At 48.5% G+C, this 24,781-nt stretch overlaps 1 protein-coding gene, 2 long non-coding RNA genes and 1 pseudogene across 10 annotated transcripts; 3 read left to right on the top strand and 1 right to left on the bottom strand.

The window, feature by feature from the left end:
* Positions 1-1,483: 1,483 nt before the first annotated feature.
* Positions 1,484-8,575, top strand: LOC147998462 (RT1 class I histocompatibility antigen, AA alpha chain-like). 7 transcript variants are annotated; one of them, XR_015645411.1, is made up of 9 exons: positions 1,484-1,575; positions 1,778-2,026; positions 2,176-2,451; positions 3,639-3,914; positions 4,042-4,167; positions 4,345-4,377; positions 4,571-4,618; positions 4,752-6,271; positions 8,332-8,575. XR_015645411.1 is itself a non-coding variant. In XM_087598531.1 (8 exons), the coding sequence occupies exons 1-8, from the start codon at positions 1,503-1,505 to the stop codon at positions 4,754-4,756; spliced, it is 1,086 nt and encodes a 361-aa protein (XP_087454657.1). In that variant the 5' UTR covers positions 1,484-1,502; the 3' UTR covers positions 4,757-8,575. The 7 variants fall into 7 exon arrangements, 3 of the variants coding, with proteins under 3 accessions (XP_087454657.1, XP_087454658.1, XP_087454656.1); XR_015645412.1 differs by having other exon boundaries at positions 4,752-6,267; XR_015645410.1 differs by having other exon boundaries at positions 4,752-5,732; positions 5,821-8,575.
* Positions 8,576-8,775: 200 nt separating this feature from the next.
* Positions 8,776-9,439, top strand: LOC147998463 (cyclin-dependent kinase 2-associated protein 1 pseudogene; annotated as a pseudogene).
* Positions 9,440-13,580: 4,141 nt separating this feature from the next.
* On the top strand, positions 13,581-16,604 carry LOC147998464 (uncharacterized). The gene is made up of 2 exons (XR_015645554.1): positions 13,581-14,140; positions 14,245-16,604. It is a non-coding gene; the product is annotated as an uncharacterized LOC147998464 (long non-coding RNA).
* On the bottom strand, positions 16,283-24,313 carry LOC147998465 (uncharacterized). 2 transcript variants are annotated; one of them, XR_015645540.1, is made up of 7 exons: positions 24,139-24,313; positions 23,095-23,236; positions 21,842-21,974; positions 21,258-21,681; positions 20,798-21,013; positions 18,945-20,649; positions 16,283-18,639 (listed from the first exon to the last, which is right to left on the bottom strand). It is a non-coding gene; the product is annotated as an uncharacterized LOC147998465 (long non-coding RNA). The 2 variants fall into 2 exon arrangements; XR_015645541.1 differs by lacking the exons at positions 21,258-21,681; positions 21,842-21,974; positions 23,095-23,236; positions 24,139-24,313 and having other exon boundaries at positions 18,945-20,632; positions 20,798-21,064.
* Between the last annotated feature and the right edge of the window lie 468 nt (positions 24,314-24,781).

The raw sequence follows: 24,781 nt of genomic DNA on the forward strand, positions 1-24,781 counted from the left end.
ACAGATCCTTTCTGTGGGGCTGCCTACCCCAACTGCATCCTTAGATCAGTCAGGATGGAACCTAAGAGCTTCAAGTTCCCATGGAAAACACTCACAGTACCTAAGAGTGGTTCACTGAAACAGGAGCCCCGGAATCCTGGTGAGGCTGCTGGGCTGCTGTGGAGACCTGCATGGGGAGGTGACTGGAGTTCACACCTGTGCTCACCCACATTTGTTACTCTGTGTGATGGGTGACTCTCTTCAGGAGCCCCCATCCATCTCTCCTCTTCTTTCCACTTCAGTTTTGTGGCTGCGATTTGGAGAGCTCCACAGAATCAAGAAACCTGAAAATTTAATCTTTCCCCACACTACTGACCAGGGATGAAACCTCACATCACCAGTGTGTACTCTCTGGCCTGAGAATCATCTTTCCTCCAATGTCCACACTGCTCAGGCCTGAGGAACTCTGGGGCCAGCTTGGTTATCAGATCCACTGTCCCCCTCAGCTGTGACTTTCATGTCTCTCACCCCCTCAGCTCATAAATGTGAGTGAAGGTCAGAGAGGGAGTGAGAGGTCACAGAATAATAACTTCTCCCACACTCTCTCATTATTCTGTGGTATAGTTAATTTCAGTTCCTCTCCTACCGTGATTTAGTCACTAAAGCAGGTGCACAGGGGAAGTGTGGACACAGGGAAGTGCAGTGTAGCACAGATCTCTGTGCTGTCTGTGGCCTCCACAGGGGTCTCTTCCCTGTGGACAACGGGGTCTCCTGTGCTGAGACAACTACCCGGGTCCACATGGACAATCTCAGGACTCAGAATGAAGATCCTTGTAAAACGCACCCACCTGGAGCCACAGATGCATCTTCTGGGAATTAACACAAGGAGTCTGGGTCTAAACCCGAGGGTCAGAAGACAAATCCTGAGGGAAGAGGCAAAGTCTCCTCTTTACAGATGAGAGTCCTGCACTCAGGCTTTGCAGTGTGAGCTGCCCATGCAGGTGAACAGAACCTGGTCTCTGTGGGGTCTGGGTGGGTCTTAAGGGCCAGCTCCTCCTCTTAAAGGAGAAGAGTCTCTCCACTGCATCCACAAGGCTTGTGTTGTGATTGTATTCCCGGAAGTGGCTTTTCTTTAGAAGACTCCAGGGTCTGATGTCTGAACAGAAGAAGGAAGAGGAGAGGAAACAGAAGGTCAGGCCTGCGGGTGTCTCCTGGTGTACAGACAGCTTCTGGGTCAGAACTCACAGACACCATGGCAAACAGCGCTCTGTCTGGCATTACAGGCTTCAGGCAAAGTCTTAGTCGCTAGGCCCTGAGGTCAGGAGCGGGACTGGGGTTACCACATCTCTCCAGTTTCACTTCTGCTCCTAACCTGTTGAGTCCTTCCGCCCGGACACTGATGATGCGGATGCAATTCTCACCCCCATTGGGTGCCGTGAACCCTGTGAACCAATCAGCGCCGCCCCAGACACTGGTAATAAAGTCCACGCAGCCCGCGGGACTCAGTCGGTCCAGGACCTCAGATGGTGGAGGTGGCGCGGCCCACGCTGCTCCTGCTGCTGGCGGCCGCCCTGGCCTCGACCCAGACCCACTTGGGTGAGTGCGGGGTCCGGAGGGAAACGGCCTCTGCGGGGAGGGGCGGGGGCGGCACCAAGGAAGCCGGGTCCCCGCGTCGGACACCAGACCCCCGCCTCTTCTCCACCCACGTCCCGAGCCCCGCGCCCTGCTCCTCGCTCGACCCGCGCACCCGCCCGGGGTCCGGGGAAGAGGTCGGGGTCTCAACGCGCACCGCCCCCAGGCTCACACTCGCTGCGGTATTTCCACACCGCCGTGTCCCGGCCCCGCCTCGGGAAGCCCCGGTTCATTATTGTCGGCTACGTGGACGACACGGAGTTCATGCGCTACGACAGCGACGCAGATAATCCGAGGATGGAGCGGGAGGGGCCGGAGTATTGGGAGGAGCAGACACGGATCGCTAAGGAAACCGAGCAAATTTTCCGAGTGGATCTGAGGATCTTGCGCGGCTACTACAACCAGAGCGAGGGCGGTGAGTGACCCCGGGTCGGAGGTCACGACCCCTCCCCGTCCCTACACGGGTGGGAGAGGTCCCGGGTCCCATGTCCGAGGTTCTGGAGCAGAAGGGACCAGGGTCGGTTTTCCGAGTGGGTGGGCGGAGCTGACCGCTGGGTCCTGCAGGCTCTCACACCATCCAGAGAATTTATGGCTGTGTCATGGGGTCGGACGGGAAACTCCAGCATGGGTATGATCAGCTCGCCTATGACGGCCGAGATTACATCGCCCTTAATGAAGACCTGAAAACCTGGACGGCGGCGGATAAGGCAGCACGGATCACAAGGAGCAAGTGGGAGCGGGCTGGTGTTGCAGAGAGACGCAGGGCCTACCTGGAGGGGGAGTGCGTGGAGTCTCTCCGCAGATACCTGGAGGAGGAGAAGGAGACGCTGCTTCGCTCAGGTGCGGGGGCCGCGGGCTTCTCCTCCTCTGCCCTCGGGCTGGGACTCAGTCCTGGGTAAGAAGGAACCCTCAGCTGGGTGATGCCCCTGTCTCAGAGGGGAGAGAAGTGTCCCTGGGTCTCCTCATCCCTCATCACAGTGACTGCACTGCCTCTCCCAGGGCCCAGCCTTCTCCCTGGAGAGTTCTGAGTCCCTCTCAGGAGGGAAGGAGAGAATTTCCTAATCTAACAGCAGGGGCTTCCTGCTGTCAGCCATGGCCTCTCCCAGGCCAGGTCCTCTGCCCACACCCACTCTCTGAGGACACTGACTCCTGTCCTGCTGAGTGTGTCAGCCCTTACACCTCAGGACCAGAAGTCTCCTTTACCTCATAGGAGACATGGACTCCACTACACTAGGCTGGTTCCCCCAGTTTCTAGAACTTTCCACAGAATACATTCTCACAGATCCCTCCCTGATGTGGGGTTTGCTTCTCTTCCACACCCCATTTCTCTCTATTCCTACAGTGGAGAATGGTCCCATGAGCCCTTGTGGGGTACCCTGGAGGAATATAAGTTGAGGGATTTCTTTTTCTTTTTTTTTTTTTAAAGATTTATTTATTTATCTCATGTATGTGGGTACACTGTCTCTGTCTTCAGACACACCAGAAGAGGGCATCGGATCCCAATACAGATGGTTGTGAGCCACCATGTGGTTGCTGGGATTTGAACTCAGGACCTCTGGAAGAGCAGTCAGTGCTCTTAACCGCTGAGCCATCTCTCCAGCCCGGGATTTCTTTTTCTTTTTTCTTTTTTTCTCTCTTTTTTCTTATTTCTTACTTTCTTTTTTTCTTTCCTTTTTGTTGTAGGCATTATTTTGCTTCTAGTCAGTTGTTTGCTGCGAACACATATTAAATCAATTATTTTCCATTCCCTCTTCTGTTCTATGACCACCCATCTCATGCTATAGAACATCACATAGGGACAGCCATATTGACCCACTGGCTCATGTGGATTCCCTCTTATCTTCTGAGTCCCTCAGGAAAGTGTGCAGTTCTGTGCTGAAGGGACCAGCTCTCCCTGCAGCTCACTAGTGAGATGACAGTTGAAGTGTCAGACACACACAGTTCAGTGTCATCATTGATTTAACTGTGTCTTGTGTAGATTTCAGTTTGTCTTGTTAACTGTGTGATTTCTTAAATCTTCCACACAGATCCCCCAAAGGCACATGTGACCCTTCACCCCAGACCTGAAGGTGATGTCACCCTGAGGTGCTGGGCCCTGGGCTTCTACCCTGCTGACATCACCCTGACCTGGCAGTTGAATGGGGAGGATCTGACCCAGGACATGGAGCTTGTGGAGACCAGGCCTGCAGGGGATGGAACCTTCCAGAAGTGGGCAGCTGTGGTGGTACCTCTTGGGGAGGAGCCGAATTACACATGCCATGTGGAGCATGAGGGGCTGCCTGAGCCCCTCACCTTGAGATGGGGTAAGGAGGGTGTGGGTGCAGAGCTGGGGTCAGGAAAAGCTGGAGCCTTCTGCAGACCCTGAGCTGGTCAGGGCTGAGAGCTGGGGTCATGACCCCCACCTTCATTTCCTGTATCTGTCCTTCCTAGAGCCACCTCCATCTACCAACTCCAACATGAGTATCATTGCTGTCCTGGTTGTCCTCATTGTGTCTGTGGCAATCAATGGAACTGTGGCCTTCATTGAAACTGATGAGAGGAGGAGGAGAAACACAGGTAGGAAAGGGCAGGGTCTGTTTCCCCTCAGCTTCCTTTAGAAGAGAGCTCTGCTCATTAATGGGAAACATGGCCATAGCTGGCATTGCTACTGTCTCCAACTGGGTCCTCTGTCAGTTCTGGAAACTTCCTCCTGTCAAGACCTTTCTTGAACTCTCACAGCCTTTTTTCTCACAGGTGGGAAAGGAGGAGACTATGCCCCTGCTCCAGGTTAGTGTGGGGGCAGGAGTGTCCCTGAGGGTATTGGAGTGAAGCTGGAGATGTGGGGAGCTCTGGGAATCCATAGTAGCTCCTCCAGAGAAATCTTCTGGGGGCCTCAGTTGTACCGTGATGTGAATTCAGACATACACACACACATACACATATACATATAAACATATACATGTGTTTTGTTTTACCCTAGGCAGGGACAGCTCCCAGAGCTCTGATGTGTCTCTCCCAGATTGTAAAGGTGACTCTGGGGTCTGACTGGGGAGGGGCAATGTGGACATGATTGCGTTTCAGGGACTCCCAGAATCCCCTGTGAGTGGAGGGTTGTTGGGCTGTTGTCTTCACAGTGATGGTTTGTGACTCTCGTTCTCTAGCATGAAGACAGCTGCCTGGAGTGGACTGAGTGACAGACGATGTGTTCAGGTCTCTCCTGTGACACCCAGAGCCCTCAGTTCTCTTTAGACACCAGTGTCTGATGTTCCCTGTGATTCTATGGCTTCAGTGTGAAGAACTGTGGAGCCCAGCCTGCCCTGCACTTCAGGACCCTGTCCCTGCACTGCCTGTGTTCCCTACCAAGGCCAACCTTGCTGGTCCAGCCTGGGGTTGGGGGTGGGGACATCTATATCCTGTCACTCTGTGCTGCCCTGAGCTGCAGCTCCTCACTTTCACACTGAGAATAAGAATCTGAGTGTGAACTTGATTGTTCACATCCTTGACACAAGTGTTGATAGCTTTTTAATTGCTGGATTGAGAATACTTAGAGGTTGTTTTTTGTTCTAGGGTTTTGATTTGTTTTATTGAAGAAAACAATTGGCAGATGGAGAAGCTTCCAGAATCTGTGTCACTAAGCTGTGTGTCTGGAGGGACAGGGTGAGGCTGTAGGGAGCTGAGTGTGGACAGGGCTGTGCCCAGGTGTGCTCAGTCAGTTCTTGTCTGTGATGGGCTCAGGCCTCAGCTCTGTCACCTCCAGGCAGTGCTCTCTCCATCACTGTGAAGACATGGGGAGAGTCTGTGATCACAAGGACACAGGGAAGGCCAGAGCCTTGTCCTGTCCCCAGGATTATGAGCCCCCAGGGCTGAAGATCAGAGACTCAAGTGGGGTCCTCTAAAGTGCAGGGTGCACAAGATGAGTCACTACATTTCCTCCCACCCACTTGATTTAGCTGCTAATGATGGGGTCGGGAAGCTGCCCTGGGCTCTCCCTGTAGCCATGCTGCTGTGGTGATTTCTGCTTCTCCTTTCTGGTGTCTTTCCCAGGGTTCTCAGGGTCTGGTGAGGTCTGTCTGCTCATCTCTCAGGAGCACCTCCACAGCTGAGATAAGACCTAACAGAGAGGCTTCTCCCCTGTAACTTGGGTACCGATTCCTGAACCTGGACTGTCTTACCTTTTCTGTCTGGTGTACTGGAATTAACTCCCTGAAATCTCTTAATCTCCACCCCCAGCTCTGTGCACCTGGGTCTTGCAGCTGATGCACCTGTGGTTGCTCTGCCTTTGGATGGCTCTGTATGGCAGGAGAGCAAAGTCCCCCTCAGAGGCCTGTGACCATTAAATCATCTCATATTCATGGCACTGAAGACACGGGAGGCAGAAGCTGAGGGAAAAACCTGACAGCTCAGCAAGGAAACTTTATTTTCTTAACTACATACAGGATATCTATTTACCAGCCTCATGCTACAACTAAACTCCAGACCTTCAGAAATCTGTCTGTGTCACTCTATCAGTCTAGTCTGCCTTTCTCTTGAGCTCCTGCAAACCCAAGAGAGCTCCTGAGCTCTCTTTCCTGGATTTCTATTTTTTTTTTAAAGATTTATTCATTTATTATATATAAGTACACTGTAGCTGTCTTCAGATACACCAGAAGAGGGCATCAGATCTCTTTACAGATGGTTGTGAGCCACCATGTGGTTGCTGGGAATTGAACTCATGACCTCTGGAAGAGCAGTCGGGTGCTCTTAACCGCTGAGCCATCTCTCCAGCCCCTGGATTTCTATTTTACCTGTGTCCTGCCAGTGGCTTCTTGGTCGTTCCTGCAAGTCCTAAGAGAAAATCCTATTCCATAAAGGCTCTTCAAAGCTGAGAGAGAGGGGTGGGGGTTGTTAAAAGTTAAAATACTTATAAAAGAAGTATTTAATTCCTCCCTGACCCCCTCACCTACTAAGCCATTTCACTGTCATGGGAGTTGGGGTTGGGAGCTGTCCAAGGCAAGCCACTACAGGCTCAACCATTTCACTTTATGGTTGAAGGGAGCACAAGGCCACCTGCTGACCTTGCCTCAGGTCATAGAGCAAGGACCACAGGACCTCTCCCAAGCATCTTGCCTTAAAATAAGCTGGGTCTTTCCCTTCTTTAGTGTTCTTATCTGTGGGGAATTCAGAGGCACCCAAACCACACCAGGACACATATCCTGGATCTGCCAAATGTGGTATCTACTGAGGATTTTATATTTTCCTAACCATTCGGTTTTCTACATGCAATAATTAAATATTCTGTGACATGGGCTTGTCAGTGGTTAGGAGCTGAACATTTCTAGTCTGGGCTTTTCTGGCTGACAGGGGAAGGCAGTGGCTGGTCAGGATCTCTCCTTTTGGTTGATCTGGGTGAGTGGCCATAGTTTGCAGAGGACCTCCCTGGTCAACTCTGAGCTTTATGACTTTTGATGCAATCTACAGCCTTTTGTGTCCTGCGGTAATAAAAACAAATCAGCATCCCTAACACTATAGATTTGCTGACTTCCATTCTGATGTTAACACATCCTTGTAGTATATAGGGTGATTTAATTCCACAGTTTTTTCCCTTGATCCAGTGTCTCTCTGCAGCTGTTGGTCCTCTCTTGTTAATGTTCAGAAAATCCAAAGTTAATGGAGCACACTGTATTCTACTCCTGGGGCCTTTATTCTTTCTTTTTGTTTTATAGCTATGTTCTTTAAGGTGTGATTGGGTCTTTTCTACCACTCTTTGCCCTGCAGGATTGTGTGGTGTAGCTGTAATGTGCTTTGTAATGAGGGAAGAATTGCTGCATCTTACTGGAGACGTATGCAGGGCACTGTCGGTCCTAGTTTGTACACCTATTCCCACCAGAGCCATGCCTTCCAGTAAATGTGTAATTACAGAGCCAGCCTTTTCAGAACTCAAACCATTTGCCCATTGGAAGCCTGAGTATGTGTCAATGGTGTGGTGCAAGCCTTAGGCTTCCAAATTCTGCAAACTGAAACACATCTATCTGTCAGATTCCATTTTTTATTTACTTTTGTTGGTGCCCTTAGAGTTACTTCTAGTGTGTAATGTAGTTTGGTTGTACAAAAAACAAGTAGAAAATTTCTTTATAAGTTCCTTGACTTCTTGCCAGGTCATAGAATTTTTTCTTTAAACCTTAACTGTTAACATAGTGGTTTTCAGGAACATCTGAGGCTCCTAACACACTCCTTATGAATAATCAGTCATTTCCTTCATTCCCTCTGCCAATGGCCCCGGCATGACCGTGAGAGACTGAATGTGGGTGATAAGTCATGGACAGTTGCTATTTCTGATTGCCTGGTGCAGTGGCAAAAATAACGTGAATTCTGAATTATCCAGAATAAATTCCGCAGTTGCTGTGTGCAGAACAAATCTTTCCGCATATTGAGCCTCAGTCACTATATTAAAAGATTCTGGAAAATGTGATAATACCATAAAGATTGCATACAACTCTGACTTTTGAACTGAAGCACATGGGCTTTGAATTACTTTTTCTTTTGTTTTTACTGACTTATATGCAGCCATTCACAGCTTTTTCACCTGGATGGAATTTAGGGTCTTCAGGAATTAGTGTTCCTTTTCCAATGCATGGGACAGTCCAATTAGTTCTTTTTTTAAACTGAAGTTGCTTTCTTTTAGGGTATTTGTTGGGATGGAGAGATGGTTTGAGGGTTAAGAGCACTGACTGCTCTTTCAGAGCTCCTGAGTTCAAATCCCAGCAACCACAATGGATGTAACGGTATCACATACCCTGTTCTGACAGCTACAGTGTACTTACATATAATAAAAGGATATGTGTTAATTGCTCCCAAATAGTTGTTACAAACTGTTTGCCAGTCTTCATTGATTACCCATAATGACGTAATCTCAGCATTAGTATAAGGCTCTGTAATTTTGATGGGGCTATTCCTACAATTGACATAATCATACTTTTATAATTAAACCAGAAACTTTTTAATATAAGGCTTTGGTTTTTTACTTTGAGTGTATGCTATATAATGCTGCTTCCCTTTGTCTAATGAGTCCCTGTGGGAGAATGGATTAAAGGGGCTGGGGACACCATGTGGACCGTAGCCCCCCAACATTTGGCAAGTTGCAGGCAGCAGCACAGTGCCGGGCGAGACCTGGTGAGGAGCTGCCTCTTGTGGCCTCATGCCCTCTACTGGTCCAGGCGGGCACAGCACCGCCTGGGCTCAAAGTTTGTGGCTCCCTCCTATGCTGTGCCCACTGTATGGGTGGTGTACTGCTGAGGTGGCAGGATGGGGACAGCTCTCTTTGCCGGCGACAGGAGCCTGAGGCAACAAAAAGTGCGCGGGCTCCCGGGCAGGCGCTCGGACGGGTGGGGGGACGTGGGGCCACCTGGCCGGACTCCGCCGCTCGTGGGGAGGTCGGACAAGCCTAACCTGACCACGCACCTGCCCGCCGCTGCCCTCAACGTCGAAAGTGTCCATTCACCGTCTACTCGCATGGCGACCTCCTCCCAACATCGCCAGCTGCTGAGTGACTATGGGCCTCCATCGCTAGGCTACACCCATGAAACTGGAAATAGCCAGGGGCCTCAGAGTAAAGGTGCAGAGTTACTGGCCACCATTGTAGAATCGGGGAAAGAGATCAGACCAATGTCTGCAGGGAGCAGGAGCGCCATGGAGTGGCTAAAATGAGGCTTCATTCATGCCCAAGCCTGGTTCCGGAGTGCTTGGCTGAAATGGAACCTAAGGCCAGGTCCTAGCCCCTGGCCACTATGAAGGCCCATCTCGCTACCCCGTGGAGAGGAGAGGCTTTGTTCAAAATGGCAGTATTTTTCTCCCACAATCATTAAGCTCTGAACCCATACTCAGAAGACTGGAAGACGTTTCGCAGTAACTGACTGTGTGCATTTTAAATAGTTAGGAAGGACCCAGCTCTTTTTTCTTTTCAAGCATTTGAAAGATGTCTGTGAAGCCACATTACAGCAAGCTATTGTTTGTCCCCAAATACCAGTGTTCCCTCTAATCTCCCTTTGGACACATTTTCCACTTGCATCGCCCCAGTTGACTTCCTTTCCATGAGCTCACCTGCCTCTTAGGAGTCGAGTGCAAACCACCGCACGTTTGCTCTGTAGCTGGCCCGCCTGTGTGCAGTGTAGACCCTGCTTCCTGGAGCTTCTCTGCTTAAGCATTGGCATGACTGTGTTGGGCCCTGCCTTAGTGTTTCCCTTCCCCCTCGTTGAGCCTTTTAGCCTGCTATAGCAAGAAGTTGTTTACACACTTGTGAGCTGCTCTTAGCCCCTGATTTGGGGCTGGGATTTTCCATGGCACCCTTCCTCCCCACCGAGCCTTCCAGCTTGTTGTTTAAGAAGTCGTTTATGCCCCTGATAGGGCCCAGGACTTTCCACCACACAGACTTTTCCTATTTTACTGGTTAGGGATTTTCGCCTGCCTTGTTGTTTTCCACGGCTTTTGCCTCTGGTATATAGGGAGATCTCAGTAAAGTCTTGGTGGTACTCACTGAAAACAGGTGACCTGTGTACGTGTTTTCTTTCAATCCCGCAGACCTATGCCCGATATTCACACACTGGCGGCGCAGGCGCCAACATGACTGAGTGCTTTGAAGTCCATCTTTAAAATGCACAGGTTATAAAGACAGAAGAAAGAGCCATCTATCCAACTGACCAAGCACCCCGTAGATCTCAGTTCAGTGTTTACTTTGAGGCAATCACAACATCTAGAGGAAAACGACTGAAACATGGTATCTTTGTATTTATTACTTGATGTAACAAAGCTTATTTTCATAGAAAAAAAAACCAAGAACAAAAGACAAAAGAACCAAATACAGTCCAGTTTGGGAACTATGGTACCCAACATATATGTCTTGCAGTCTCTTTTCTTTCTTTCCTTCCTTCTTTCTTTTTTAAGATTTATTTGTTTATATATGTGAGTACACTGTCGCTGTCTTCAGACACACCAGAAGAGGGCATCAGATTCCATTACTGATGCTTGTGAGCCCTCATGTGGTTGCTGGGGATCGAACTCATGACCTCTGGAAGATCACCTGGTGGTGCTCTTAACCACTGAGACATTTCTCCAGCCCCTGCAGTGTCTTTTCTATTAAGGTGAACTCTTTCTCTTCTAATCTGTTAGCTGTCTTGGCCTGTCAATGTCTGAATCTCCTTGGAACATCTGAAACAGATTACTTAATTCTTTTTTTTTCTTTTTTTTTTTTTCCAGAGCTGGGGACCGAACCCAGGGCCTTGCGCGTGCTAGGCAAGCGCTCTACCGCTGAGCTAAATCCCCAACCCCAGATTACTTAATTCTTGTGCAGCTAATCCAATGTTGAGCCAGAGCCAACTGGTATACCCCATTAATTTCTGAAAATTGAGATTTCACAACTGATTCTTTCCAATTGGTACCCTCTGAGGTTGAATGTTTTTGTTGACTTATGTTATAATATAGATGATGAATACAATCTCTTCTCTGTATTTTTTTTTTTTCAGAAGCAATCTGCAAACCTCAACAAGGCAAAATTCTTTTGGTTTCAGAAAACATTTTTTTTCTAAAGTATCTGCATCAGAATCAGCCATCAAAATATCCTCCATGTAATAATAAACAATGAATTGAAGAAATTGCCTACAAATTATTTCTGGTGGCTGTTGCATTAAATCCGGACACAGTGTTGGATGTTTAACATTCCCTGTGAAGAATTTCCCATGGATATCATTGGACAGGTTGAACATTATTATATTATGTACTATGAAGGCAATTATTTCCTAGCTGCTCTGAGGCAAACAGCCATACTTTTGTTGTAGGGCCTCAAGCAACAATCCCCCAACGCCCATTTTGTTTCCTGTTGGCAAGGAGTCGCCTTGTAGTCTCTCCAGGACCTACACTCATTGGTGCAGTGGCAACCCTTACCCGGTTGCCTGCACACACTTGGAAACCTAGGCCTTCTTTCTTGTTTACATTCAGAAAAGTACATTGCCCTTGGAGATGCCTTGTTCACAATCATGTGTCAAATGACCATGTTTCCCACAGTTAAAGCATAGGACATTTTGAGATCTGAGACCTTGATCAACTTGGTCAAAGTCTTTGTGCTACACCTTCTTCACAGGGAATGCTAAACCGGATTTTGAGATCCAAAACCTTTAGATATGGGTCGCCCAATGTGGTGGCACTATAGAGGTTAGAAACAATATCTGTCTTCTCCCTGACCCACTGTTCCCTGTGTGTTGCTCTCAACTTTAATGGCCTGACAATATTTTGCATTTTGTATTTGCATCTTCAAAGGTCTCAATGAGCACTTCTCTGGAATCAGGGTCTGACATAGCTTTGTTCATAGCTGAAACCAATCCGTGCAAAAGAAAAAAAATCAGTGAAGGCTTCCCCTGAGACTTGCATAGTTTTTCTAAGTGATGTGGACTTCCGTCCTGGCTCCTCCACTCCGTTCCCAGCCCTTAAAGCTGCTCAGCAGCACTGTTCTGAGATTGGATCCTCAAGTTGCCCTGTTCCTGTACAGCAGCGCAGAGCCCCTCTCAAGTGGACCTGAGTTGTGTTAATTCCCCTCCTCCTCTGTGCTCTTCCACATTCCTGGCTTCTGCTCTCCATCATGGCAACCATTAACACTGAGGTCCAGCCTGTGCTACAGCTGTTACCAATCCTCCTCAGTCTTGGGGAATAGTTCAATTCTAAGTAGTCTAAATATTTAGAGTTTGTTTCACATAGGACAAGGGCATGCCATAGGACATCATTGTGTCTTTGAAATGCCTTAGGTCCATCATTGTACAGCACCCCATCCTGTATTTTCATAACTGTATGGGTGCATTGTCTCCATTAGCCAGCATATGCTGTGGTGGAACTACTTGGAATGCTGTTGGTGAGTCTGTGACCCAGGACAGCCTGTCCTCAAAAGCTGCTGTGGGTTTATCCCTGTCTCCCAAACATGGCGGTCTCCTCTGACCATCCTCCTGCTTTCCACTTTGACCTGACTGCCCTCTGTCCCCATTCCTTCCTCTCTTTCTACCTGGGGGAAACTCCCTCTCTCTGCTTCAGTCACTGGGAATAAACCTATTGGTTCTCCCTTTTCTTGTGTTTGACATTTTTCAAACTTGTCTGCCTCTATGCTAATTTCTCTAGCTGCACAGACAACTCTGCTATTTCTCAGAAGAGAGAGAAACTAGTCCTCCTCTTTTCCTTTTATTCTCCATGTTTTGAATCACAAGCTTCTCCATTTCTTCCCGTATTTATTCCAGTTCCTCAGTCAAGTCTTTCCTCCTTTTTTATAAACAAAATAGCCCCAAATGAGGGATAATGGAAAAGAAAACTCCTGTGGAAATCCATGTGGGTCATGTCCCAAGAAAAGCCTGAGCAAACACAATGTTGGCTTTTTGAAACAAAGTATCCACTCCTCCTTTTCCTGCCTTTGGTCTAAGGTACTTGAAATAAACCCGCCCATTCTGCATCAGCCCACATTTGGCACCACTTATAAAATGTGCATTTTATTTTCAAACAATGATCAGTTCTGTACACCCTAAGCTATTAGCTGCAAATCCCATCAAAGGTGCAGTGAATCGCTTCTTTCTGCCCCAGCCTACAGTCTATGCCCCCACAGGAGCTGTCAAAATTGGTGGCTCCTGTCCTAATGGCAGAGGCCCTAATATCTCCTCAGCCTGCCACCATCCCAGGAACTGTCCGTGGTTGGGCATCGCCTGTCCTGCCTCAGCCTACTGCTGTCATGAGGAGCCATTCACAGTGGTGACTTCTCTCCTGCCTCAGCCTACAGTCTTGGTAAAATCCCACCCCAGGAGCTGTCTCACAGGAGCTGTCCATAGTGACAGTGCCTCCTCTCCCGCCTCGCCCAGCAGCTCCACAGAGATGGCACCGTAATGTTACATTTTTCTCAGCTCTACTTGTAATGTGGTCTCTTAAATGCTTTAACCTCCCTTCAAGCCCACAACCCACTAAAGGTAGTGGAAAAGAAAGGGTATTAAGATACAGGGAAAATGGACCTGCTTAGGAATTGATCTTTGGAGCAAGTTTCCTCTGTGTTGTCAGGAAATCAGCAGTTCAGTTCACAGGTCAGTTCATTAGTGTCTGGATAGCAGCAATGGTGGCATGACCTTGCAGAAACTGCTAGACCTCATACAAATTAGCATGGGTCAGCAGGAGGGATTAGGACCAGCAGTGACACCAGGAGAAGTTCCTTAGCATGCCTCTCTCAGGGAAGAGCAGATCAGTGAAGACAGGAGACCAAGATGCATTACAAAGAGAGCTGTGCAAGCAATCCAAGCCTCCTGTCACTGTCCATTGGGTACCATTTATACTCCCTCCAAACTTCGCATGTCCTCCATAAGTCTTGGCTCAGCAAGGGTCTTACCTCAGCATGTGAGTTTATCTTAGCCAGACTTCACATAAACCTGTATCATTCACAGATTGATGACACTCTGCCAATCAGCTCAGTCTACAGAAGCAGCAGGGAGCCGCCAGCACACCACCAGGACATTTCTGGTGCATTTCTCTCTATGGAATCAGAACTAGTGGAGCTCCACAAAGCAATGTAAGGTGAACCAATCCCTGTGTGTCATAATCAAATAATCCTTTATCATGGTCCTTTCACGTCCTTGCTTTAGCAGAATGTCCTTTCACTTGTGTCTGCTTCAGGAAAGCACTCCTTCACATGTTTGCCTCAGCAAAATACCATCCACACAAATGACTTTGTAAGGAAACCAAAAGTTTGAGCTTCATGGCACTTCAGAAAAGCTGTCTGGAGCTGAGAAGAACTTCCCACCGGAGGGAAGAGGCTGGATGGGGATGGTACCTGGACATTCCTTGCTGGTCATTGTTTGTCCTGACTTCACAGAAAGAAATGGTGTTCTGGAGGCTTTGTGCCAATTCTGTGGACTCGGGCAAATTGGCAGGTTGGAGCCCAAATTTTAGATATGCTAACTGATACAGACTCACATGGAGTTTGTTAAGACAGATTCATGTAGAATTTTGCTAAGACAGACTCACACGGTGTTTTGCTGAGCTGTGGAAAGACTCGGAAATTTTGAAGGGAGTGTAACAGGATGCCATGGACAGTGATGGCGGGCTTGCATAGCTGGCTGTGCAAGGCTTCATTGATCTCAAGTATTTGCCTTCACTGGTACCTCCAGTCATAGTCTTTAAGGCTGGCCCTCTTCAGCTGGCCCCATTCTCCTACCATTAGACCTGCCACTCTGCAGTTCCCTTAGGTCTCCTGGGCCATGGCGCCCCCTACCTGCCCTTTGCTCACCTTCCCTTCAGAGCTGCCTCTCCCAAACCTCCTCTAGGTCCTTGTGGATTTCAGCACAGTTTCCTTAGGCCCTGCTGGGCTACTGTGACTTTTCTGGTCTTCCCCCCATCCCTCCACATTCAGAGCTGTAACCCTGTACTTTCCTCAGGCCCTGCTGGGCTACTGTGACTCTTCCTGCCCTCTCCTACCCTCTCATGTTAGAGACGCCTGCAACTTGCAACTCTAACCCTGCAACTCCTCTAGGCCCTTTCATGGCTTCTGAGACTCCATTCCCAACCCTTTCCTATGAATAAGACCGTCCATGAGAGCTTGGTTCTCATTCCACTTCTGGCTTCTACAAAAGTCCTGGCACCAGGCACCGGGACTCTTAGGTTTGGACCAGGCTGCTGGGTTGTGGTGATGACCCACTGAACAGCTTGGTCCTCATTTTCTTCTCCCTGAGTCTGGGGGCGCCCATGGCTCCAGGCTGCAGTGACATTCTGCTTCCCCTCTCTCACCCAGGGCAGCAGGATCTTTCCCACCCTCTTGTTCTCTTGGGAGGCCTCTTAGAATCCTCCACCCTGTGCATCTGAAACCAAACCTGAAGATCCCTAAGTGTATTCACCTGTCCATGCAACATTGGCCTCAGTGTCCCTTAGAGAAACAACATGAATGGCCACCCAATGGCACCCAAGATCCTAATTGTTCCTTGTTGTCATGGTGGGGAGCACAGTAGCAGACAGACAGACAGACAAGATGCAGGAGATGCAGCTGAGAGTTTACATCCAGACCCGTGGGCAGCTGGAAGAGCCAGACCCTGGGCCTGGCCTGAGCATTTGAAACTCCTCAGCCACCTCAGTGACGCAGTCCCTCCCACAAGGCCACACTTCCTGACAGTGCCCAACCCTGGGGACCAAGCACTCACATCTATGAGCCTGGGGGGCCATTCTCATTAAACCACACATTTCTGTCCACCACAGGGCAAACCAGTGCTTCCTGGCCGTGCTGGGTCTGTGTATTAGCCGTGTCTCAAGAGTAACAGAACGTATAGAATGAACATTTATATGTTATATATAATGTAATACATTTGATGCATGATAATGTCTTACAGTCTGTGGTCCAGAAAACTCAGCAATGGCTGACAATGAATAGAAACTCCAAGAATTCAGTAGATGCTCAGTCCACAAGGCTGGATGCCTCAGCTGCCCTTCAGTGTAAGCTACCACCCCAAAGAAATAGGCGCTCAAGTCAGTGAAGAAGTGAACTTCCCAGCAGGGCAGAGCAGCAGGCAAAGAGCAAAGGCTTCCTTCATCCGTGTCCTTATGTAGCGTCCATCGGAAGGTGTGGTCCATTTTAGGGTGGGGGTCTCCATCTCAGATATTCTGGATTAAAATGTATCTTCCTACCACAAAATCCATACCAGAAGTTGATTTTTCACACTTCAAATTGAGCAAATTCTCTCACAGGTGTACCCAACGTCTTGGGGTTAATTCCAGATGCAGTCCAGTTGACATGTAAGCCTGGCCACCACACGTCCACCTCTTGTCAGCTTTGTTAGCACAATTGTCATTGTGCACAGTGTAAAGATTACCTTTGTGTCACTCAAATGACGATTTCTCGCTTCTGCACATCTGGTTTTAAACTGGGCGTGGCACTGGAATGCTTACTGTAAGAACGTCCTGTCTCGAGTGTGTGCAAACATTGCTCCCCGTCTGTTTTCTGCTTTGTCAATAAAGCTGAACAGCCAAGAACTGAGCAGTGGAGAGAACAGGGTGGTACTTCTGATTCCATGAAGGGGAGGAGAGAAAGGGAGAGTGGGGATTTCAGCCATGAGGATAGGTGGAGAAGCCACCATGAGAAAAGAGCTGAGCCACAGATAGAGCCACATCTACACTACAGTGACAGCATCACGGGAGACTAGACTGGGAGGAAGCTGGGTTAGCTTAGAAGATTAGAACAGAACAGCAATGCCCAGTGATCATGATTTAACGAGAATTGAAAAAACCATAGTCTCTCTGTGTCAATTACTGGGAGCAAGCTGGGTCAGAGAAAAAACACCACTTACTTTAATGATACACAATCGGACACACAGTCACATCTCCCTGTGTGATGGGGAACTTCCAAGCAAAAACAATAACCAGGTCATAATAATGTGGAAACATGAGAAAACTGTCCCATGTGACATCACAAAGGCATTGTAAATTTAGAAAGAGTGGCAATGTCCCTGAGCCATTTATAATTCTCTCAATGTGTGCTACATTGTATGATACACGGGAAACACAAATATCTGTACAAAGACATTCTGAACCAAACACCACAGAAATGCTCGTGTAACTTATAATCCGCATTTCTGCAACAGGTCCCAAGACTGCCTGGTGTTTATAGCCCTGACCTCATGTGTTCTACCCAGCCTCTTCATTTCAAGAAATAAGGACTCTGAGACGTACATGCTTAAGGCCTTGGTCAAACACCTTTGGCTGGTGTCTGGCTAGCTCAGACTCTATAATCCCATTCATGTGACACTATTTTCTGCCACGTGGGTAATTACTACTCCTCAGCTTCATGTCTGTCCTCTACAGTGTCCCTAGGCAAATCTCCCTCTCTCCTGACTGGTATTTATGACGACCTTCCTCTACTGTGCATTCCACACTTCATTTCTTCTAGCAAGCACCTCGGCAGGTCTTGTCTCTTTGATGGGAGCAGTGACCATGCCTCCATTCCTGAAGGGGCTGTGCCCTTTGTCATCCTGCCTGGATTAGGCTGTTGTACCTTCACATTGACTTTAATCAGAGGACAGGGTTGTGCTATGAGAAGCCCTAAGAGGTCCCCTGCACTCCAGACATGATCCTTCTCACCCCCACTGTGGAGGGCAATCTAATTTCCCCTTGGTGTTCTGCAATCACTCACCTAACACTGTCATCCCTGTCTTAGCCTGACGGGCCGTACCTAGACAGGAGAGTAAAGGTGGGACTTCCGGGCTGAGAGAGGGCTCTGGGAAAAGATTCAGAGGCAGGATGATTCGACAGCATGACATGGGAGAGGACCGATGAGGGCTGTGTGAGAGAGGTAAAGAACAGGCCACACGGGGGACATGGGCCAGTATTTGTGAGCCTAGAATAGCAGAAAGTTTGCTAAGCTAAGTGTGTAAGCTCTTATAAATAATAATAATTAGACTCTGTGTCTTTATTCAACCACTGTAGGATCAAGAAAGTCCAACTATATATAACTGAGCCCTCCAGGCTGCTGTCACCTAATGAGAGCACTGTAACTGTGTCTTCAGAAAGTCACTACATACATCTTTCTATCCATCAAGCTGTCTCCGGTTCGTGTGTACCATGGGAAGCCTAGAGGACCCCATGACTCTGATCCCACTGTCAAACTTCTCCTTCTCTGCAGTGAGCTCCTTGTTCAGAACACCTTGGGGAATTCTATACGGAATAGCATGACGGTGGATAAGGCATTCTATAAGTTCAATGATGGTGATTTCAGTAGATGCATCACAGGCCGGAAATGCAAATCCATGTTCAGTATCTACATCCATGGTCAGAATGGGTGTTTACTCCAGTCAGTACCAAGTGTTGTCCTTTACATGAAGGACCTGATCTGATGTAGTCAACCTACCACCAGGTTGCAGACTCCTTGAGGGATGGTGCCATATCTGGGGCTCAGTGTTGGTCTCTGTTGTTGGCAGATCTGCCCTGCAGCACCAGCTGTAATCAGTCAGCCTTAGTAAGTAGAGGTCCATATATTTGAGGCCATGCATAACCCCCATTTCTGCAAATATGGCCTCTTTGTTCATGGGCCTGTGGGGTAATGACAGAGATGGCTGGTAAGGAGACTGACTGTCCTCAGAATGGATCACCCCCCTACTTCTTTACTGAACTTCACCATAGCTGACATGACCATTTCATGACCATGTACATGGGACACAAGTGACTTCACATACTTCACCCATGTGGAGAGATCTATCCCCAGGCTTCTTCCCCAGATGACTCCAATCCTGCTCTTTCCAAGGCCCTGTCCATCCAGCCAATCCACTGGCCACAGCCCATGAATGAGAGAACAATCACACATCAGACCATTTCTCCATCCAAATAAAAGGAATTACCATGTGCATGGCTTGAACTTACCACCCACTGTGAAGATTCCCACCAGAAGTGTCCTTCAGGGTTCTCCAGGCAAGGGGTGTTAATGCTGCAGCTGTCCATGTCTGGTGGGGCCTGCATAGCATGCACAGCCATCAGCAAGACTGGCCCTCGTCTCTTCTTCCTCAGTCTTCCAAGGATAAGGCACAGCTCATGAGGCTGCAGGTGCATGCTTGGCTGCAGATGACATTGTAACAGGACTAGAGACGGGAGGCTGTTGGGCAAAGTCTTCATGCAACTTCCTTGTGCCCATAGGACCTGTCCAGTCCTGATTACGTTTATACCACTTCAATTTGATAACAGCTCACAGGGCTGTGTGTCCTATTTTATGACTTGGTGGGTCAGATAACATCCAACTCATTATAGGCAGCCCAGGTCACATGGTAACTTGGTGGCCCATTGTCAAATGTTTAGGTGGCACCAAGGCCAAGAGCTGTCTCTCACAGGGGGAATAGTTGTGTGCAGATGATGTTGGAGCCTTTCTCCAAAATCCCAAAGTTCTCTTCTGTGATTCCCTCACAGAGGCCTGCCAAATCCTCAAAACAACATCCTTCTCTGTCACTGACACCTCAAGTACCATCAGGTCTGCTGGATCATATGGTTCAAGAAGTTGGAGCAGCCTAAACCACAGCCGGGACCTGTTGAAGAGTCTTCCCCTGTCCCAGGACCCACAGGAAGTTAGCAGCTCTCTGATTCAGAAGGCTTATGGGCCAGAGTAACAGATCCAAGTGAGGGATGTCCTGTGTGCAGAATCCAAAGACACAGACTAAGCCCTGCGCTCCTCTCTTGGTGGTGGGAGGGGCCAGGTCAGGAGCCTTCCCTTCTTCTTGGATGGAATGTCTGTGCCTGCCCCATCCACTAGATTCCTGAATCCCCTGAATTAGAAGGATTTGAATGATTGGTAGGATTTCTTTCCCACCCTCTGCAGCATACATATGTTACCAGAATCCAGAGTTGTTCTGACCACATCTCCCTTTAACTCCCCTGTCTGACCAGTGCAGAGCAAGACAGACTGACTGTGGAGAGTGACACTTGACTACTGATGTTGGCAGTGATTCCTGAAATTCCTAAGAATGTGATACTGTTTTTTATTTATTATTTTTCTTGGCAGAGGAAACTCTAAAGGCTTCCATTTAGCCTTTCCAACCATGATAGCCCTCACTCCACAGGTCAGGGAACCAATGTGAGAATTCTGCCAACCTCTTTGTACATCTGTCCCAATTCTACTTTCTGGGACTGGAAAAATAACCACAGGATGAATTCAGGAACCCACTGGACCTATTGTGATTCAGATTTCAGCCAAAACCTCATTAATCCCTGGCCCTCCATAACACTTTTATCTAAGTAAAGAACCATAATGTTTCCTGGGATCTCCTGGTATCAGCATTAATTTGGGCCAATATGCAATAGAGCCTCATAAGTCTGATTATTTCTTTCCTCCACACATGTGCCCTCCAGGTAGGCCTTGTAATAGTCTGCATCACAAGCCTGATCCCACTTGTTTCGTGTCATCTGTGCAGCCTTGTCCACCGCCGTCCAGGTTTTCAGGTCTTCGTTCAGGGTGATGTAATTGCGGCCATTGTAGTTGTACTGCTCATACCCGCAGAGGAGGCTCCCGTCTGACCGACCCCATGTCACAGCCATGCATCACCTGGGTGGTGTGAGAGACTGCGGGATCCGGTGGTCAGCCCCGCCCACCCACCCTGCCACGCCCTGCCACGCCCTCCCAAGGACTCTAGCAAACTTGGGACCATGGACGTTTCCGGCCGTGTTGGGACGCGGAGGCATCTTGACCTCACTACCCGGAGTCACTCACCGCCCTCACTCTGGTTGTAGTAGCCAAGCAGGGACCTCAGGCTGGCTTGGAACCACTGCTGGTTGCCCTTGGCTTTATGTCTCCAGCTCCCAATACTCTGGCCTCTCCCGCTCCATCACTGCTCCCGCGGCTCCATCCTCGGATTCTCCACGTCGCTGTCGAAGCGCACGAACTCCGTGTCCTCCACGTAGCCGACTTCCATGTACCGGGGCTCCCCTAGGCCGGGCCGGGACAAGGAGGTGGTGAAATACCGCAGCGAGTGTGAGCCTGGGGGCAGCGCGCGGTGAGACTTGGACCTCCTCCCGGGACCCCGGGCGGGTGCGCGGTCCGGGCGGGGAGTAGGGCGCGGGGCTCGGTACGCGGGTGGAGAAGGGGCAGAGGGTCTGTTGTGCGACGCGGGTCCCGGCTTCCGCCCCCGCCCCTACCCTAGAGGCCGTTTCCCTCCGGATCCTGCACTCACCCGCTTGGGTTTGAGTCCGGGGCCAGGAAGGCGGCCAGCAGCAGGAGCAGCGTGGGCGGCGCCATCGCCCCCATCGGAGATCCGGGACAGGTCTGAGTCAGGCTGCCTGGACTTTATAACCAGCCCAAGATCGCGCTACCCACTGGGAGGTCAAAGCGAATCAGATCGCTAGGAGCTGTAAAGAGGGTTGTGGCTCCAGGGCAAGAGGAGGCTAGGGTTGTGCTGCAGGAGAACTCAGGGAGCAGAGTAGGGTCCTTGTGCACCTCTGTGTTAGTGATGGTTTCCATTGCTGAGATAAGACCCCATGCATGACCAAAAGCAACTTGAGGAAGAAAGGATTTATTTCAGTTTCCACTTCCACATCACAGTCCATCATTGAAGAGATTCAGGGCAGGATCTTGAGGCAGGACTCTAGAGGTAGGAGCTGAAGCAGAGACCATGAGAACCATTGCTAACTACCTCGTTCCTCATGGCATGCTCAACCTGTTCTCTTGTACAATCCACGACCACCAGCCAGGATTACCTCCAGTGGGCTGAGCCCTTCCATATTGATCGTTAATAATAATTTTAAAAATGCCACATACACTTTCCTAAAGGCGGCTCAGGATGGAGGCATTTGCTCTTTTCAGGATCCTCTTCCCAAATCTGTCTTGGTTTGTGTCAGGTTGACAAAATGCAAACAGCATGGCTTTCTGGTGCAGGGTCGCCCAGTGAGAGCTGAGGGAGGAGAATGTGGATGAGCTCCTCCCCCTGACCTACCCTCTGGATGGAGGACCCAAGGTAAACAACAGTTGGAATGCAAAGAAGGGGTGGGTTCCCAGCTCATCCCTGCCCCTCAGTCCTGAGGACTTGTCTGTCCCCTGCCTGTTGGATGCTGCTGTTGATATAATCACAGGAGAGACTGATAAAGTCAGAGCATGTGGGGGGAGGGGAGAAATAGGGACATTTTCTTCCCTCAGAGCAGGCCAATCTAATTGTGGAGGGACTGAGGAGAGGCAGGCAAGTTAGGTAGGTTAGGTAGGTACGTAGGTAGATAGATAGGTAGATAGATAGACAGAAAGTTAGATATAGATACACATAGAGGCAGATACATAAATACATATGTACATACATGCATACCTATATGCATATGTACATGCATGCATAAATATATATATACATGCAAACATATGTATATACATGCAGACATATATACATACATGGATGCATACCTACACACATACCAGCACATCAGACACACGGACAGACAGACAGACAGTATTAAAAGAGGAATGAGAAAAAGCACCCTTCCACTCTTTTGACGTTTACAATTTCCATCTTTGCTCAGACTTCATGCAGCTTCAGGTCCTGCTCCACCAGACACCTGCCCAACTGGGCAAACGTTCAGGGTGACCCTGGGAGGCTTCTTGGAGTTCTTGCATGGATCAGAGGGCTAAGGGATGTTGCAAAGATCACAGCACAGAACAGGCGTCATGTGAGAGATTTATTGGGGGTGGGCAGTGGCTGGAAGAGAAAAAGACCTGCGCAGGATAAAGGTGCACTACCTGTGGCCACAGTGGAAATGTGTCACATTTGGTGGCTGGTGATGATGTGGGGTCTGACACTGAGGGTCTGAGAGCAGGCTGGTTCTGGAACGTGGGTGGTTGTTGGTTACAGACATCCCTTCCTCTTATTTACTATGTATGGTGAGAAAATAGGAAGGGGTGACCCATTCGGCCTCACAGGGTCATCATACTCTTTACACTGCCTCCTGCTCTCTGGGGTGCAGCAACATCTTTGAGGACCCAAGAAAGCTGGGAAGCTGGGGAGGTTCAAAAACAGCAGACTGTCCACTCACTGTCCAGGCTCTGCAGGGCCGTCTGCAGCTGAGGAATGCAGTCTCACCTTTAAGTTGAACCATCATGGGGCAGGTGCTTTGAAGCTGTGTGGCACCCAGACTTTGAGGAAACACCTGGAGCTAGCATTTCCCTGAAGCACATCTGTATAGATAAGGATCAGAAGGTAAAGTTAAGGAGATTAGAAGAAATTTGTTCCTTAGGTGATCCTTTGAAACTTTTAGGCTCATTAGTTGGGGATGGGGCATCCCAAGATCTCAGAGAGGAGGAGGAAACCCCACCCTTGGGAATAAACTGAATAGGCAGGAGATGAAACAGGATGTTGATAGACAGTACTTATCTGGAATTCATTAGACCCGTGAAAGGTGGATTAAGGTAGATTCTTCAAAGCTTAGATGATTTTCTTAAGTTTACAAAATGAGATGAATTTTAGACATGCTAACATACCACTGTGTAATCTGTCCTGAACACACATTGTAGAAAAGGCAGCAGTATCACGCCTTTGAGTTGTAGTAAAAGCACGGGGACCCCAAAATGACTTGGTGTAAAAAGCGTGAGAACTCTTTCCTTTCTCCAGAACACTGGGTGTATACAGATGGGACAGGCATTTTTTAGCTCAGTGATAAGCACTTTTAGTCTGTACTTAGAAGTATAGCATACCATAGGAAATTCATAATCTTGAGCTTGTGACTGTAATAGCAATCGCAATTTATCATACTTAGACCAATAACTCATCCGAACTCCATTGATGAATTTTAAACTCTGAACATTCTAGGTCTAAATATCACAATAGCATAGAGAAGGAAGAAATAGGAAACGTTTTCGTTTTTACATACACCTTAAATAACTTTCCTATACCTTTACAAATTGCATTTGCACACCTTAAAACACCTCCTTAGACCTTTATAAATTGCAGTTAAAGCACTTTTTCAGACCTTTATAAGTCACATCCACAGATCTCAAAGCACAGTTTTAAGAGTCTTGCAACTTAAGCTTTCATATCCTTAGAACCTACTTAAACTTCGCAGTTTTTTCTATCCAATTACTCAGCACAAGATGCAGGTGGTTGGTTACTGAGAGCAATCATTGTAAAACATCTTCCTTTACAAAAAGGGATAGTAAAAAGTTGCATTGAAATCTGTTGCGTGGATTTATCTCTTCTTAGAATCTCACAACAATGTGATCAGTGTCTGGACACAGTAGCAACTCTAGGAAAGTGGCCTATGATGTTTACACAGGGAGAGAACTGAGGAGCACCTGAAGCCCGTGTTGTTGATTGCGGTTCAACTGACAAAACCCTCCCTAGTCAACACCATCAGAGCTCTGTGAAGCATGAATTTCACCTGAGTAAGCAGTAAGTACAGACCAAGCAGCTTCCAAATCTCTTAAAAGTGACAGACTTCTCCCTTACCTGGACAATCACTGAAGGTTCCACTGTGGGAGTCTTCATTTCAGTGCAGGCAGAAGACCCAGGGCAGCATCAGTTTTCCAGCGTCTTAAATGCCATATTCAGCAGATCTCTGAAGAGTTTTCAGGGCTGTAATAGTAAAGATATCTGACCTGAACAAACTTCCCTAGTTTCTAGTAACTTGTTTTGTGCTCAACTTTGGAAACATACACAGGAGCATAATAAACTATGTTCCTGTTTTTGACGTGCATTGTTAAGTGTGGGTAACTTTCCTAAGATTC

Source organism: Rattus norvegicus, chromosome 20 (genome assembly GCF_021556685.1).
Source record: "Rattus norvegicus strain SHRSP/BbbUtx chromosome 20, alternate assembly SHRSP_T2T, whole genome shotgun sequence".
In the NCBI taxonomy this organism is placed as follows: Eukaryota; Metazoa; Chordata; class Mammalia; order Rodentia; family Muridae; genus Rattus; species Rattus norvegicus.